The 12,471-nt window shown below is 42.9% G+C and overlaps 2 protein-coding genes across 2 annotated transcripts in view; one reads left to right on the top strand and one right to left on the bottom strand.

The window, feature by feature from the left end:
* Window positions 1–586: 586 nt before the first annotated feature.
* On the top strand, window positions 587–2,617 carry LOC146577279 (E3 SUMO-protein ligase ZBED1-like). The gene is made up of 2 exons (XM_085252936.1): window positions 587–1,353; window positions 1,589–2,617. The coding sequence occupies exons 1-2, from the start codon at window positions 851–853 to the stop codon at window positions 2,238–2,240; spliced, it is 1,155 nt and encodes a 384-aa protein (XP_085109062.1). The 5' UTR covers window positions 587–850; the 3' UTR covers window positions 2,241–2,617.
* Window positions 2,618–11,607: 8,990 nt separating this feature from the next.
* LOC146577274 (protein NLRC3-like) overlaps window positions 11,608–12,471 on the bottom strand; it is a 276,198-nt gene continuing 275,334 nt past the window's right edge. Inside the window, exon 15 of the mRNA XM_085252740.1 lies at window positions 11,608–12,174. Within this exon, the coding sequence (XP_085108866.1) occupies window positions 11,982–12,174 (193 nt within the window). The 3' untranslated portion in view covers window positions 11,608–11,981. The remainder of the gene's footprint in view (window positions 12,175–12,471) is intronic.

Genomic DNA, 12,471 nt, shown 5'->3' with positions numbered 1-12,471 from the left:
AAAACACAGCTGCTGATCAAACTGTGTCAGATTAATGCCTCAATGTTTCACTGTGAGGTTAAAAAATACATTAAAATGATTTAAAGAAGTAGGAGGCAGATTTTCACAATAAGAGCACTTTGTTTTTAATATAGCTGTCGAAATTAACGCGTTAATTGCGATAATTAAATTTTGGAATGAATTACGTTAGAATATTTAACTATTTAGCGCAACACGCAGATAAAAAAAAAAAAAAGTCGCTCCCATAATTCCACTTGATTTGTTTACCGCGCCACTGAAAATGGAGAAGCAGGAACAGGATGGCCTTCTGGATGGGGAATTCAAATACAAGAAGAACATAGATGGGACAATAAACAAACGCGTTGTAATTTGCACTCACTGTAGTAAAGAGTTTCAATTTCACCGTTCAAATTCGACCTTAAAATACCACCTTAATGCCAAACACGCGTTTGTCGGGGCAGCAGTTTCACCCGGCCTGCGTCAGACCACTCTTAGTGAACGCAGGCCACTCGGTAAGTCTTCTTTGGACAAACTGACCGACAATATAGCCAAATGGATAGCAAAGGACTGTAGACCACTAAGCATTGTGGAGGACAAGGGCTTTGCGGATGTTTTAAAGGTTGCATCTCAGGACGCGTCCTACAAGCCCCCAGCGAGAAGCACAATAACAATTCGAATCCACGAACTGTATGAAACGGAGAAAAAGAAAAAAGAAGAGGCTTTAGTTCACACAGAATGCGTGGCTCTGACAGGAGACCACTGGACATCATTGAGTAATAACAATTACCTGGGAGTTACTGCGCATTTAATCACTGAAGCCTGGGGTCTGACATCCTTTGCGCTGACTATAATGAAAACGGAAGAGCGGCACTTTGCGGAGGCTTGTGCAGAGCAGTTCCAGACTGTTGCTCGCAGGTGGAGAATTGAGGAGAAGGTGACAACAGTAGGCACGGACAGTGCGCGCAATATGATCGCCGCGGCTCGCATCATGCCATTCAATCACATGCCGTGTACCGCGCACATTCTACAGAGATGCATCACAGTGAGTCTCGCAGACAGTGGCTTTGTCACTGCGCTGGCCAAATGCCGCAAAATTGTTGGCCATTTTAAGCACAGCCCAGCAAACACAGCAGAGCTGAACGCAGAGCAGGTGTCACTGGGGCGCAAGCAGGAGCCGTTGGCCCAGGACGTGCCTACGCGCTGGAACTCCACGCTGGAGATGGTGAAGCGCTTGATCCGCAACCAAACTGCAGTAACCGCGACTCTGGATAAACAAAAGCATAAACTTGTCCTCCTGACGCCTCCAGAGTGGGACAAACTCCAGAGACTGGAGACACTTCTAGAGCCCTGCAGGTGAGCCTGTCATTGTGACCATAATTGTAGGTTTAGATTAAATGTATCAAACATACATCTTAAATCAGTTTTGTTATTATGAAAATGTCTTAATACCTAGTAATAAAAAGCTTTTTTAAATTTGCTGTCTTATCTGTGTGTGTGTGTGTGTGTGTGTGTGTGTGTGTGTGTGTGCGTGTGTGTGTGTGTGTGTGTGTGTGTGTGTGTGTGTGTGTGTGTGTGTATTCCACTGCAGATATGTGACTGAACTGCTGGGAGGAGAGGCCTACGTCTCCTGCTCTGTAGTTCTACCAGCCTTCTGCCACCTGCGCCGTGTCATGGAAGTAACTGATGAGGACCCTGCATATGTGGTGAGGTTTAAAGAGAAGTTTAAGGAAGACCTTGCTTCCCGCCAGGAACATACCAACTATGCATGGCTCCAGATCGCAACTGCACTGGACCCACGTTTTAAAGACCTACGCAGTGTGCCCAAGACTGACAGAGAAGCAGTGTGGACCACACTGGCAGGCATGCTGCATGAAGACTCTCCTAGAAGATCACACACTGCAGAAGAAGGTCCAGCCAAGAAGAGGCTGAGCCTGCTGCAGATGGACTCTGACTCTGAGTCAGAGGAGGAGGTACAGCAGGACAGAGCCATACAGCGCTACAGAGCAGAGCCCTGCACTGCCTTAGAGGACTGTCCCTTACAGTGGTGGGCAGCTCATGCAGGAGCCCACAGCCAGCTGGCCCGCCTTGCTCGCAGATATCTGGCCACTCCTGCCTCCACAGTGCCCTGTGAGAGGCTGTTCTCTGTAGCAGGGCACATTGTGAACAAGAAGAGGTCTGCTCTGCACTCAGAGAACGTGGACAAGTTGGTTTGTCTCAGCAACTGGCTGAAGGATGAGTAGACCAGAGGACCGTGTGTTTAGAGCTTGTTCTATGGTTGAATGTGATTTAAACAATACTTTTCACTGTTGTTCATATTTTTTTGCACTAATCTACCTTACCCAAAAGGATGATTGGAGATTTTTTCTATTTTGCCTGTTGAATTAGGCCTATGTTCTGTGAACTTGAAGATGTATATGGATAAAACAATGTGCTAGATTTAAACGGGTGGAAAACATTCAGTAAAAATCCCTCACAATTATTTGAAGCCCTGTTCTGCTTGTACTGCTTGTACTCACAATTAATAATAAATAAAACAAACAAGTGTGTTAAAAACCACTATCTGTCCCGATTTTTACACATATATACACATATACACATATATTTCGAGTTGCGATTAATCAATTTTTAGGCTGTGATTAATTCGCTTCCAGCACAACACCCAGCCTACGTCAGACCACGCTGAGTGAACGCAGGCCACTCAGCGTGGTCTTAGCATTAAATAACACTAACAAGTGTGTAAAAATCTGCTATCTGTCCGTATGTTTGCACACATTTTGGTCATATTTCGAGTTGCAATTAATCATGATTAATTAATTTTTAGGCTGTGATTAATCTGATTAAAAATTTTAATCATTTGACAGCCCTAGTTTTTAATTCAGTTAATGTCAAACTGTCATCAACACCTCTGTGTTGTCTCTGAGCAGATTCAGGCATTACTCAAATAATAAAGGCTTTCTTTCACTATTATACTTTTCATTAGTCTCCAGGTTGATGATTATAAACAGAATTATTAAAGTTTTTATCATTTCAGGCTGAAAATCAACATGAATTTGGTTCTAATCAAAGAAGCTCCTTTAATGTGTGTCATTAAAATCCTCACACAGACTTAAAAAGGCGACATTAACATTAAAATAAATGAAAGAAGCTTCAGCTGAGAGCTTCATGCAGTCATCATCAGCAGCTCATAGCAGTCACAGCTCTTTATTACGCAGCTTTGCAGGAATTAAAGTGGCTGAAGTGTCAGAGTTTGTGTGAGAAGCTGCTTCATGGACAGCTGTACACACGTCTTTATTATTTCTTCATAAATCAAACACACAGGTTTGTCTGCAGATGATTTAAAGTGTGTCGTTGTGCAGTTAAAGCTGTTTGTGTGACGCCCTGACCTCCTGGGAATGAAACAGCCAATCAGATCCATCAGAGAGAGAGCAGGAAGTGTTGTGTGTTTGTGACAGAACAAGGAAACAGTGATGATGATGAACATAAAGGTCCTCTGATGTTTCCTGTTACAGTAACGCTTGTTCATCTGTTGCTCTCCTACACTTTCCTATAAATAAAGGAGAAAAAGTCCGTTTAGTTTCATTTCCTACAGCTCAGAGTTACACTTCACATTCCTGCTGTCACATCAAAAAGCTTCACTTTGGTCCAACATCTACATGTTAACATGAAGCACAGACAGACTCAGAACATCTGGAACATCTGCACTTTGACCCAAACTGTTATAGCAGGATATTTTCTGCATATTTCTTATGTTGGACCTGTTTGAACTGTAAACGACCTGTAATCATCTGTAAATGGTGTGAGACACACTGAGGCCACCTACAGGGCAGCTGGGGAACAGCAGGGATCTTAAATCATACGAGACGTTAGTGAGAAGTTAGAACAAACGGACTTAAGATGGCTCGAAGTGATCAAAGTTGATCTAAAACAGAAGATAAATCCAAAGCAGCATCAGATGAATGTTACCATTTCCAGTTACGGTGCCCTTCATCTAATATGGAAATGTGTTGTTGTTTTTTGCCGTGTTGTTGTTCTTCCTATTGTGTTTAGGCCAGAGATGCTCTTCAAACAGCTGACAGACATGACCACATTACAAGAACATGGTGTGAGTCCGATTTGATATTCCAGTCAACGCTGAGAGACCTTAACCAGGAAGTCAGAGGTCAGCTGATGCTGCGAGCAGGAAGTGAACCAAGGGAAAGGTTCACTCTACTCAATCTCAAAGAAAATATGCTGGTATTTGTTGATGTTGATGGTACAATAAAAATATATAATATAATAAATAATAAAATATCATGTGATGATGAGATGTGTTGTTGGTGTTTGTATTTTCTGTAAATGTCTTTTTTAATGTAAATGCTTTGTTCCAGACGGACAGGGAATCAGTTGCTGTACGATGACATCATCTTGATGTTGACGAGGAGGGCGAGAAAAACTAGTTTTGTCCTGCAGATGGCGATCTTGCACCGTGTTCAGAGAGCCGACACTTTGATGGTGCTGCTCTACTCAGCTTACTTTAGCCTGGGTTGGACTCTATATGAGCAGCTTCCACTCTGGTTTCACTCTTAAACACACTTGTTTGATTTCACTTGTAAAAGTTGAAGAATAAATATTTTATTACAAAATTATTTGTTGATGCATTTTTTTAGGGTCAAATATCTTGTTTGATTTGAGGAATGAACTGTTAGGGTGGAAAAAGTGAATCAGGTTAAAATAGTGGTGCTTTATATCAGTGAAGATGTATAATGTAATTTAAAATGTTGATGATGGGTTGTAGTGGGCTTGTACTTACAAAACTGCCTCATTTTATTGGAACGATCCACAGTTGCATCCATTCACGGATGACATCTGACATCATTTGACATCTGGTCTGAACACGTTTGTACACAAGATGCCTCAGTTCTGGATGTTCCCACAGACTCCTCTGTGCACCTAAAGAAAAGGTCAAGGGTCAGCAGCACATGTAGTTGGGACAAGTCTTCAGTCGCACAAACTACACAATGATTTTCCTCCAATGACGACTTTTCACTTGCAGAAATGGTCCTGTGTGATTTCCAGGCTGTGATATAAAAACTAGTTCCTAATGGCAGCGACTCACTCAGTAAACATGTGTTTCCTTCACCAACCTCACACACAGATCCAATAAGATCAGGAAGTGGGCAGTATAGTACAATATGTGTTATTCTGTGCTGCACTGCCCAAACTAAAGATCTGCTGAAGTGTTGGAAATGATCCAGATGTTTATTTTGGACGATACAGCAGAAGATCAGACATGAAAGTGGAGATAACACAGAAGACCTGCAGCAAAGGTCAGAGGTCAGACTGGGCCCTGGATTCAACAATGAGCCAATGATCATCAAGCAGTGACTAAAGCAGAGCCCTGACGTTCTGACATTCATCACACAGTCAGAACAAATGTCTGCTGATGACTTCATCTCATGAAACGACTGATAGATGTCAGTTCATTGATCAGCTGAGCTGCTGATCTTCATCGTCACAGAAACATTCAGCTTGTTTCAATCAGTAAATAACTCCCACTACTCCCAGTTTGAACTGTTCCCACTCAAAATGCTGTGAGAACAATGATCATTGTAGAACTTCACAAACATCACGTGTTGTTTTCCACATGTAAGATCAGCAAACACACAGAAACTTCCTGTTGCCACACACGGCCTCCAAAATCTCTTCCACGCTTTCTGTCTGAAGTCCACTCTCTGTGTCGGATCCACAGGAAACAACAAGATCTTATTAACATGGTTTTCAATGTGTCTCCTTCCAAAAAGTCCAACCAATGAACAAATGTGTGTATTTGTGGAGGCCGAACAAAAGCATGACACATTTCTCTGTTTCTATAAACTGGAGTCAAACACAAACATGAAGAGTTTCACTGACAGACTCCAAAATGCCCCCACAGTGGATCAAAGGGAAATCCTACAGTGTGGCCAGAGACTCTTAATGGCTCCAACATCAACACATCCACAATGTTGGATCCAGTTCTGCCTCACAGAGTTACTAAGACACACCCTCTGCCAGCATCACAACAGCTCCACCTGCTTCACCTGCCTCCTCAGCATCTGTACACCTGAAGAGAAAAGAAAGGCTCCAACAGCTCAAATCTACAAAGGATTCATGAAGTTTCATCCAACAATAACATGTTTGCCTTCCACAGTGTGCTGTTAGACACCACTGTACCTCTGCCATTTCAAAAAGAGCAGCTTGGGAACATTTTGGCTCCAAACACTTTGTGTTTAAGTTCTTTGTTTTCTTTGTGAAGCCGACAACATCTGGAGCTTTGTGACTCATAGAAACATCATTTTGTTCTTTAGATGACAGCAGATTGGGACTGAATAATCAATCACTATCAAACCAATAAAGACAAACATGCTGATTTTACAGGAACTTTGTTGGAGAAGCTGCAAAGACATGAAACTGGTGGAGATCCCAAACCAGTTGATAGTGCTGGTTATTCCAAATAAAGCTGTTTCCCTTTGAGATGAAATGACTTTGTGTCCTGATATATAATAAAGATGTTGTTGTTTTTGAGCCCCTGTATTAAAAGTAGTTTAAAGTCAGCTTGAGTTTGATGTCTTTATGTCAAAGCTGCTCATGATGTTGAGCTGCTGATGGAATAAAAACAATATAAAAGCATGTAGTCCAGACTTAAATGTAGCCTGTTGTTAGCTGAGGTCCACACACAGTGTTTGACAGTGTAAAGTGTGTGAAAGGGCTGCTGGTGGAGCTCACTAGGATGAGCAGGTGACCACGAGGTGGAGAGCAGCTGGCCTGGCTTTGACCCGGGCCACGCCCCCTTTCTCTCTGCTTTGCTGTCACTTATCTTCACTGCTCTGTCCAATAAAGCTGAAAAAGGCCCCGAATCAAAGAAATCTGCTGCAGCCTCTGAAATGTCTTCTGTTTCCTTCCCGACGGCTTTTTCACCGTCAGCCCATCAGACAGTCCAGCAGCATTTATGATGATGTCATGATGTTGAAGAGGCTGCTACGGTGGCCTCCCATGACCCCCAGCCTCATCACAGCTGAGATGCAGACATTTGAAAACATTCAGCAGACAACTGAATAACAGTCCAACACAACAGTCTGTGTGCAGACACACACTGACCTTTCATATAGTCAAACACAGCTGGTTGAGTCATTTCTCTGTGAGTCTAAAGTGAATCTAGTATTTGAAAGTCCACTTCCTGTATTTGTTGTTGAAGACTTCTTCAGCTTCTTCTCAAGGACATCAGCTGCTTGTTTGGCAGCAGAGGCAGTTAAGAAGCTTCCTGAAAAACACTGAACAGTGAGTTCACTGTGGCATATGACAGATTCAGCTTTCTGTGTGCAAATGTGTCTGTGTCGACCTTTCAAATGCTGTTGAATCCAAAACATCAGCGGCTCCTCGGCTGCTCACTTCATGCACTTCTGTCTGTGTGACAGTCCAATGACATCACAGCTGTTTCCAGCCCCAGTGTCTCAGGACTGGACACCTTTAAACATGTCGAGGATCAAACAGCGTCCAGCTAAACACACATGAAACTATCAGAGCTGACAATCATTCCAATAACATCTAATGGTTCATGTATGTAGACACAGGACTACAAGGAAATGGCTCTCAGCATCTGGCTGTGGGAACACATGAGTCCCTGTTTGTGTTCAGATTGTGTGCATGTTTTAGACGTGTGTCACATGTAGAAACACAACAATCCCACAATGACACACAGATGTGTTTGACACAGCTGTGCAGCTGTAAGTTGTTTCTAATGATTCATTGAAGCTCTTCTAACATTCTGGAGACGATCAGTACATGAATCTGTTCAACACGACAACAATTTGACTTCAGTGTGAACGTTTGCATTAAATAACCTTCTTCATCCAGCTGACAGCATCTTCATCCTATGATGTGAACAGTTCCTCCTGTTGATGACAAACCTCTGACAGGATCTGCTTGAGGAGCTTTTTCATGTGCAGCTCTCTGAGCTCAGGGCTGAGCTGCTGTTTCATCTTTAAGAGCTGCTGCCTCCTCGCCGGACTTGTTCTCCTCTTCTTCTCCTAATGACACCATTTCTGCTTCATATTAAATTCAATAAAGATGCTGACATGTATCTGTAGCAACAACATCATTGAATCTAGAACAACTGGAGCCAAACCAGTGGCTCTGCTGGGATCACTGGTGAGCCAACACTTCCTTGTTGATGCAGATTTCAGGGCTTCCTTTTGCTCCTCCGTTATAACTGTTCTCTCTTCTCAACACATGATGACACAAAGGAATCAGCAGTGACAAAGATGATGCTGAAGAGAAGCACACACTTCACACATATAACAGAGCAGTGCAGTTACACACACCTCTGCTCGACATCAGGCCTCAAACAAAGACACAAAACACTAACTTGACTCTAAACAGAAGAAACGAGCAGCTGTTTCTGTTCTGTGCTTATTTATATTTGACACACATGCTTCTCTTTGTGCAAACACACATCGCACTATAAGGGTAACCTCGCACACAATGATTGGACAGCACAGTGATGATGCTGGGAGATCCTATACGCAGCAACACAGAAACACTGAGAACTTTAAACAATGATGGAAAGTGTTATAAATGACTTGTTGGCCTCTGATCTGTCACAAACAGCTGAAACGTGTCTCTCATGAGTCACATGAAGGTTTTTGACACAAAGGACAAAAAGTAGCTGCAGTCAGTTTGTGTCATTTTTATATTTATTCATCTGGGAGAAAAATCTGAGGGACATTAAAATGTGTTTTCAACAGAGACAAGAACATGAATATAACAGAACAGGTAAATGAACATGTTTCAAGTAAACAGCTGGACTGATCAGGTCCAAACACAGAGTGATAAACTTGTCAAACAGCTGTCATATCTTTATATAGAAGCTCTTTATAAATGCTGCTCACTGCAGTCTGTTTACTAATAATGTCAAAGTGTTAGAAACACAGAAACATCAGAATGGTCTTTGTTCACAGAAACCTGTCTGGGATCCTTTGTTGTTCTTTTGATGCAGAGTTACATTATAAATATAAAGAGTTATTTCAGAGTCTCATCAGTTTTCCTGCATGTCTTTATTTAACACATCAGCAGGGCTGAAGCTCTCATGTTAAACACACACTGATCTATGGACACGTTCATGTGTTTCTAACAGAACCAGGCTGTTATCAGCCTGCACTAACATTATGTCACACACACTGAATGTAACAGTGACAGTTTACATCATCACACAATCAGCTGTGATTGTTTCACTGTCATCAAACAAGTCAACAGGAAGTAGAATCAATAGAAACCAATCATTTACTGACAGCATGTCTGATGGAAATAAGTGCAGATTATGTATGAAGTCTAACTGCACACAGTAACTGTGTTACAATAAGGACTTAACAGCGCCCTCTGCTGGAGTGTTTCAGTACTGCGTTAACTAGAATACACCACCTCCTCCTCACACCACCTGCTACAGCTCTACTCTTCTATGACTACAGTCATCCACAGCACTGATGTGAGGTCACATGGTTCATATGTAAGGAGCACAGCTGACCTCAGGTCAGTTTAATGACTGTGAGCAGCAGCTGTGTTATTGTCACTGTGACAGGGAGACACTCTCAGACACAGCGCTCATGTCAGCTTGTTCTCATGCAGGAGGATCAGGAGCTCCATGTTTGTCTTTCTGTTTGAATCATGATGTGTTTGTGCCATCAGAGTCTGTCATGAGTACTCAGGGTTTCACAGCAGCTCTTCTGGATGCTGACGAGGACTCCAACCTCATGTTTCACCTCTCTGAGCTTCTGATGTCTGTGAACACTCGTGTTTCTTCTCTGGGCTCATCTGGACAAAAACACCTTTCTGTGTTTGGCTGCAGCCTCATTCTGACTGACAGGAAGTGTGTTATCCATGAGCTGCACTTCTGTCAGGAAGTTTCCTGCTGTGTTTCCTGTCTGTGGACAAACACGAGTGTTCCAGCTGAGGACTTGGTTCCTTCCACCTGTCCATACAGGACATCACGCTGTCTGCAGCTCTGTAAATGCAGCTCCAGGTCCTTCCACGTGCTGCTCTGTATTTGTGCAGTTTGTAGTGTGTCCTGGGAAACGTAGCACACATGGTGTTCTTCTGCTGTTTCCTCCTTTCACTGAGTGTGAAACACTGACGCTGTGCTGTTGTTCACAGAGGGGAGCTGATTCTAGCTGCAGCTGGACTCTGTCATCTAACTGAATGTGTTGGTGCTGATCACGGGGCTCTGAGGGGGGAGCAGCAGGAGGACTCTGGATGCTGACGTCAGTGTATCTGTGGAAGCTCCCACAGCGTGTCTGTCATTCAATATTGTGCTGTATATTGTATCTATGCAAAGATGAACAGACTGTGTGTTCACTGGTCTCTGTGCTGCAGCTCTGATGTCATCATCACTCCCTCCTCCACCCTCAGCAGTCCCAGCATGCTGCTGTGGTGCACCCCACCCTCACTCTACACCTGAGCCACAGACCACACCCTCCACCTCAATATACACCACAGTTTTCTCTGCTGTGGAAATGAGATCAGGAGGAAATCATCATTATTATTATTTAATAAACGCTCACATTAATGTGGGCTTATTTGTTTCATATTAGAAACATTAGTTGAGTGTTTTTAGTATAAAATGGTCAAAGTCCCTCTTTTTGCTCCTCCCCTCACCTGTGGATGGGCGCTGCTGTTACCGTGGTGACAGCTTGGATGTGTTTCAGTCCTGCCTGGTTATCACTGCAGGAATCTTTCACATTTATTACAGGTAATAACTCTGATTTTTCTGTGTATTATGAACCAAATGTATCCTGATACACACAGAGATGGATGAGCAGAGGTTGTTTTTGCAGTTTATGTAGTTACTATGGACTTAATGCATACATATTATTAAAATTAGGGCTATAACAGTTGTATTGATGTATAGCAACTTGAAATGCTCCCACAAATGGCTCCACAGCATGTAAAAATATAACAAAAGCTCTGGCGGACTTGGTTCTGTGGTCAGTCTTAAAGGGTGAAGTTAAACTCTGTAATCTTCACTGTGTCACAGAGTTCAGTGAGTCCCGTTATTCACAGTATCAATCAGATCATCAGAGAACAGCTGATCAGCAATCAGTGGTGCCAACAGCGCCTCCTGTGGTGAGAGGATGCAATAATGCAATGTAGCATTTTTCCACTCAACACTTGCAGTCATGGAAACTGTCTGTTGGATCTGTGTGACGTTGCTTTCTTGGTTAGAGTTCCTCACAAATGTCCAGATGATTCTTCTAATGAGGCGTCGACCATGTTTGCAGCTCTTTGGAAGAAAACGTCGCCCTTTGCCATCCTTACTTTTCTTTGACTTCTTCAAATGCAGCTGAACTCCAGCTGGTATTTTCTTGGACTTTGCAGCTGTTTCTGGTCATCAGTTCATTCCTGCAAACCTCTGAAGCTGAACAACAATGATACTGCATTGCTGGCTGATCCCAAAAGGTTGATTCTGTTCATCTGGACCTTTTCAGAAACGTTTGCTCACTGATCAGGTGACTTCTTCAGTCTCAGCTGACTGCAGCTTTACAAGCTTACAAACAGCACATTTGCACAATGACTGAAAGCAGCAGCACCTGATATATATGATACTAATATAATACATATACATATATAATCCATACTAATGATGAAGGAACTGAGCTCACAGTCCATTGTTCATTCAGTGAACTACTCAGTTTATTTTGGGCCTCAGAAATGCTCACTCTGTTTGTACATCACTGTCAGCAATAGACTCATTCTGCTGTGTGGACAGGAACACATGTGACATCACTTCCTGTTTGTTTGTGACTGAAGAGGAAGAAGTTTACAAGGAATCATTTAGAAGAGTTTCAAACATCAACTGATTGAATCCATGAATCTGAAAACGTGTTTGTGAGTGAAAGAGACAGACATGTACAGACTGAACTATCTGTTCAACAGTCAGAGTGTTTCTGTAACAGGAGACACTCTTTACACTCCACTCAGCACAGGGACACTGAGGCACCAGGATACCAGAACCAAAACCCAGGATAAAGAGTTTGAGTGAATGTGGTGTTGAAGGTGTGGAGGTGGATCAGAGTGTCAGAGGAGACTCTGTAGAAGGACAGAGTGCCAGCAGGACAGTCCACATACACTGCTGCTCTGTTAGAGACAGAGGAGGAGGAGGAGGAGGAGATGGATGTTTCTCTGTTATTGTGAAGGACAGAATGAGGACCATAATCAGAGCAGATCAGACTCCAGGACTGATCATTGCATCCAAACACACAGTCAGCACTGCCTCCTTTCCTTCTGATGCTTCTGTAACTCACTGATATATAAACTCTTCCTCTCCACTCGACCTCCCAGTAACAGCGACCAGTCAGACCATTTCTACACAGCAGCTGATAAACATCAAATCTGTCTGGATGATCAGGATATGACTGAACCTCCCTCACATATGTCACCTTCCTGTTGTTGTCAGACAGTTGGAGC

The sequence above is a fragment of the Mchenga conophoros genome, linkage group LG3 (assembly GCF_057382185.1).
Source record: "Mchenga conophoros isolate Kocher_MC1m ecotype Shallow Benthic linkage group LG3, M_conophoros_male_GT1.1, whole genome shotgun sequence".
Lineage (NCBI taxonomy): Eukaryota > Metazoa > Chordata > Actinopteri > Cichliformes > Cichlidae > Mchenga > Mchenga conophoros.
The sequence above is the reverse complement of the archived record's forward strand: the minus strand, read 5'-3'. Positions and strand labels throughout refer to the sequence as shown.

What these genes read in the sequence shown, in the direction of transcription:
- LOC146577279 (XM_085252936.1), top strand. Translation starts at nt 851, where the DNA reads ATGAAAACGGAAGAGCGGCACTTTGCGGAGGCTTGTGCAGAGCAGTTC. An exon ending in ACACTTCTAGAGCCCTGCAG is followed by an intron (nt 1,354 to 1,588) that starts GTGAGCCTGTCA and finishes ATTCCACTGCAG; the next exon opens with ATATGTGACTGAACTGCTGG.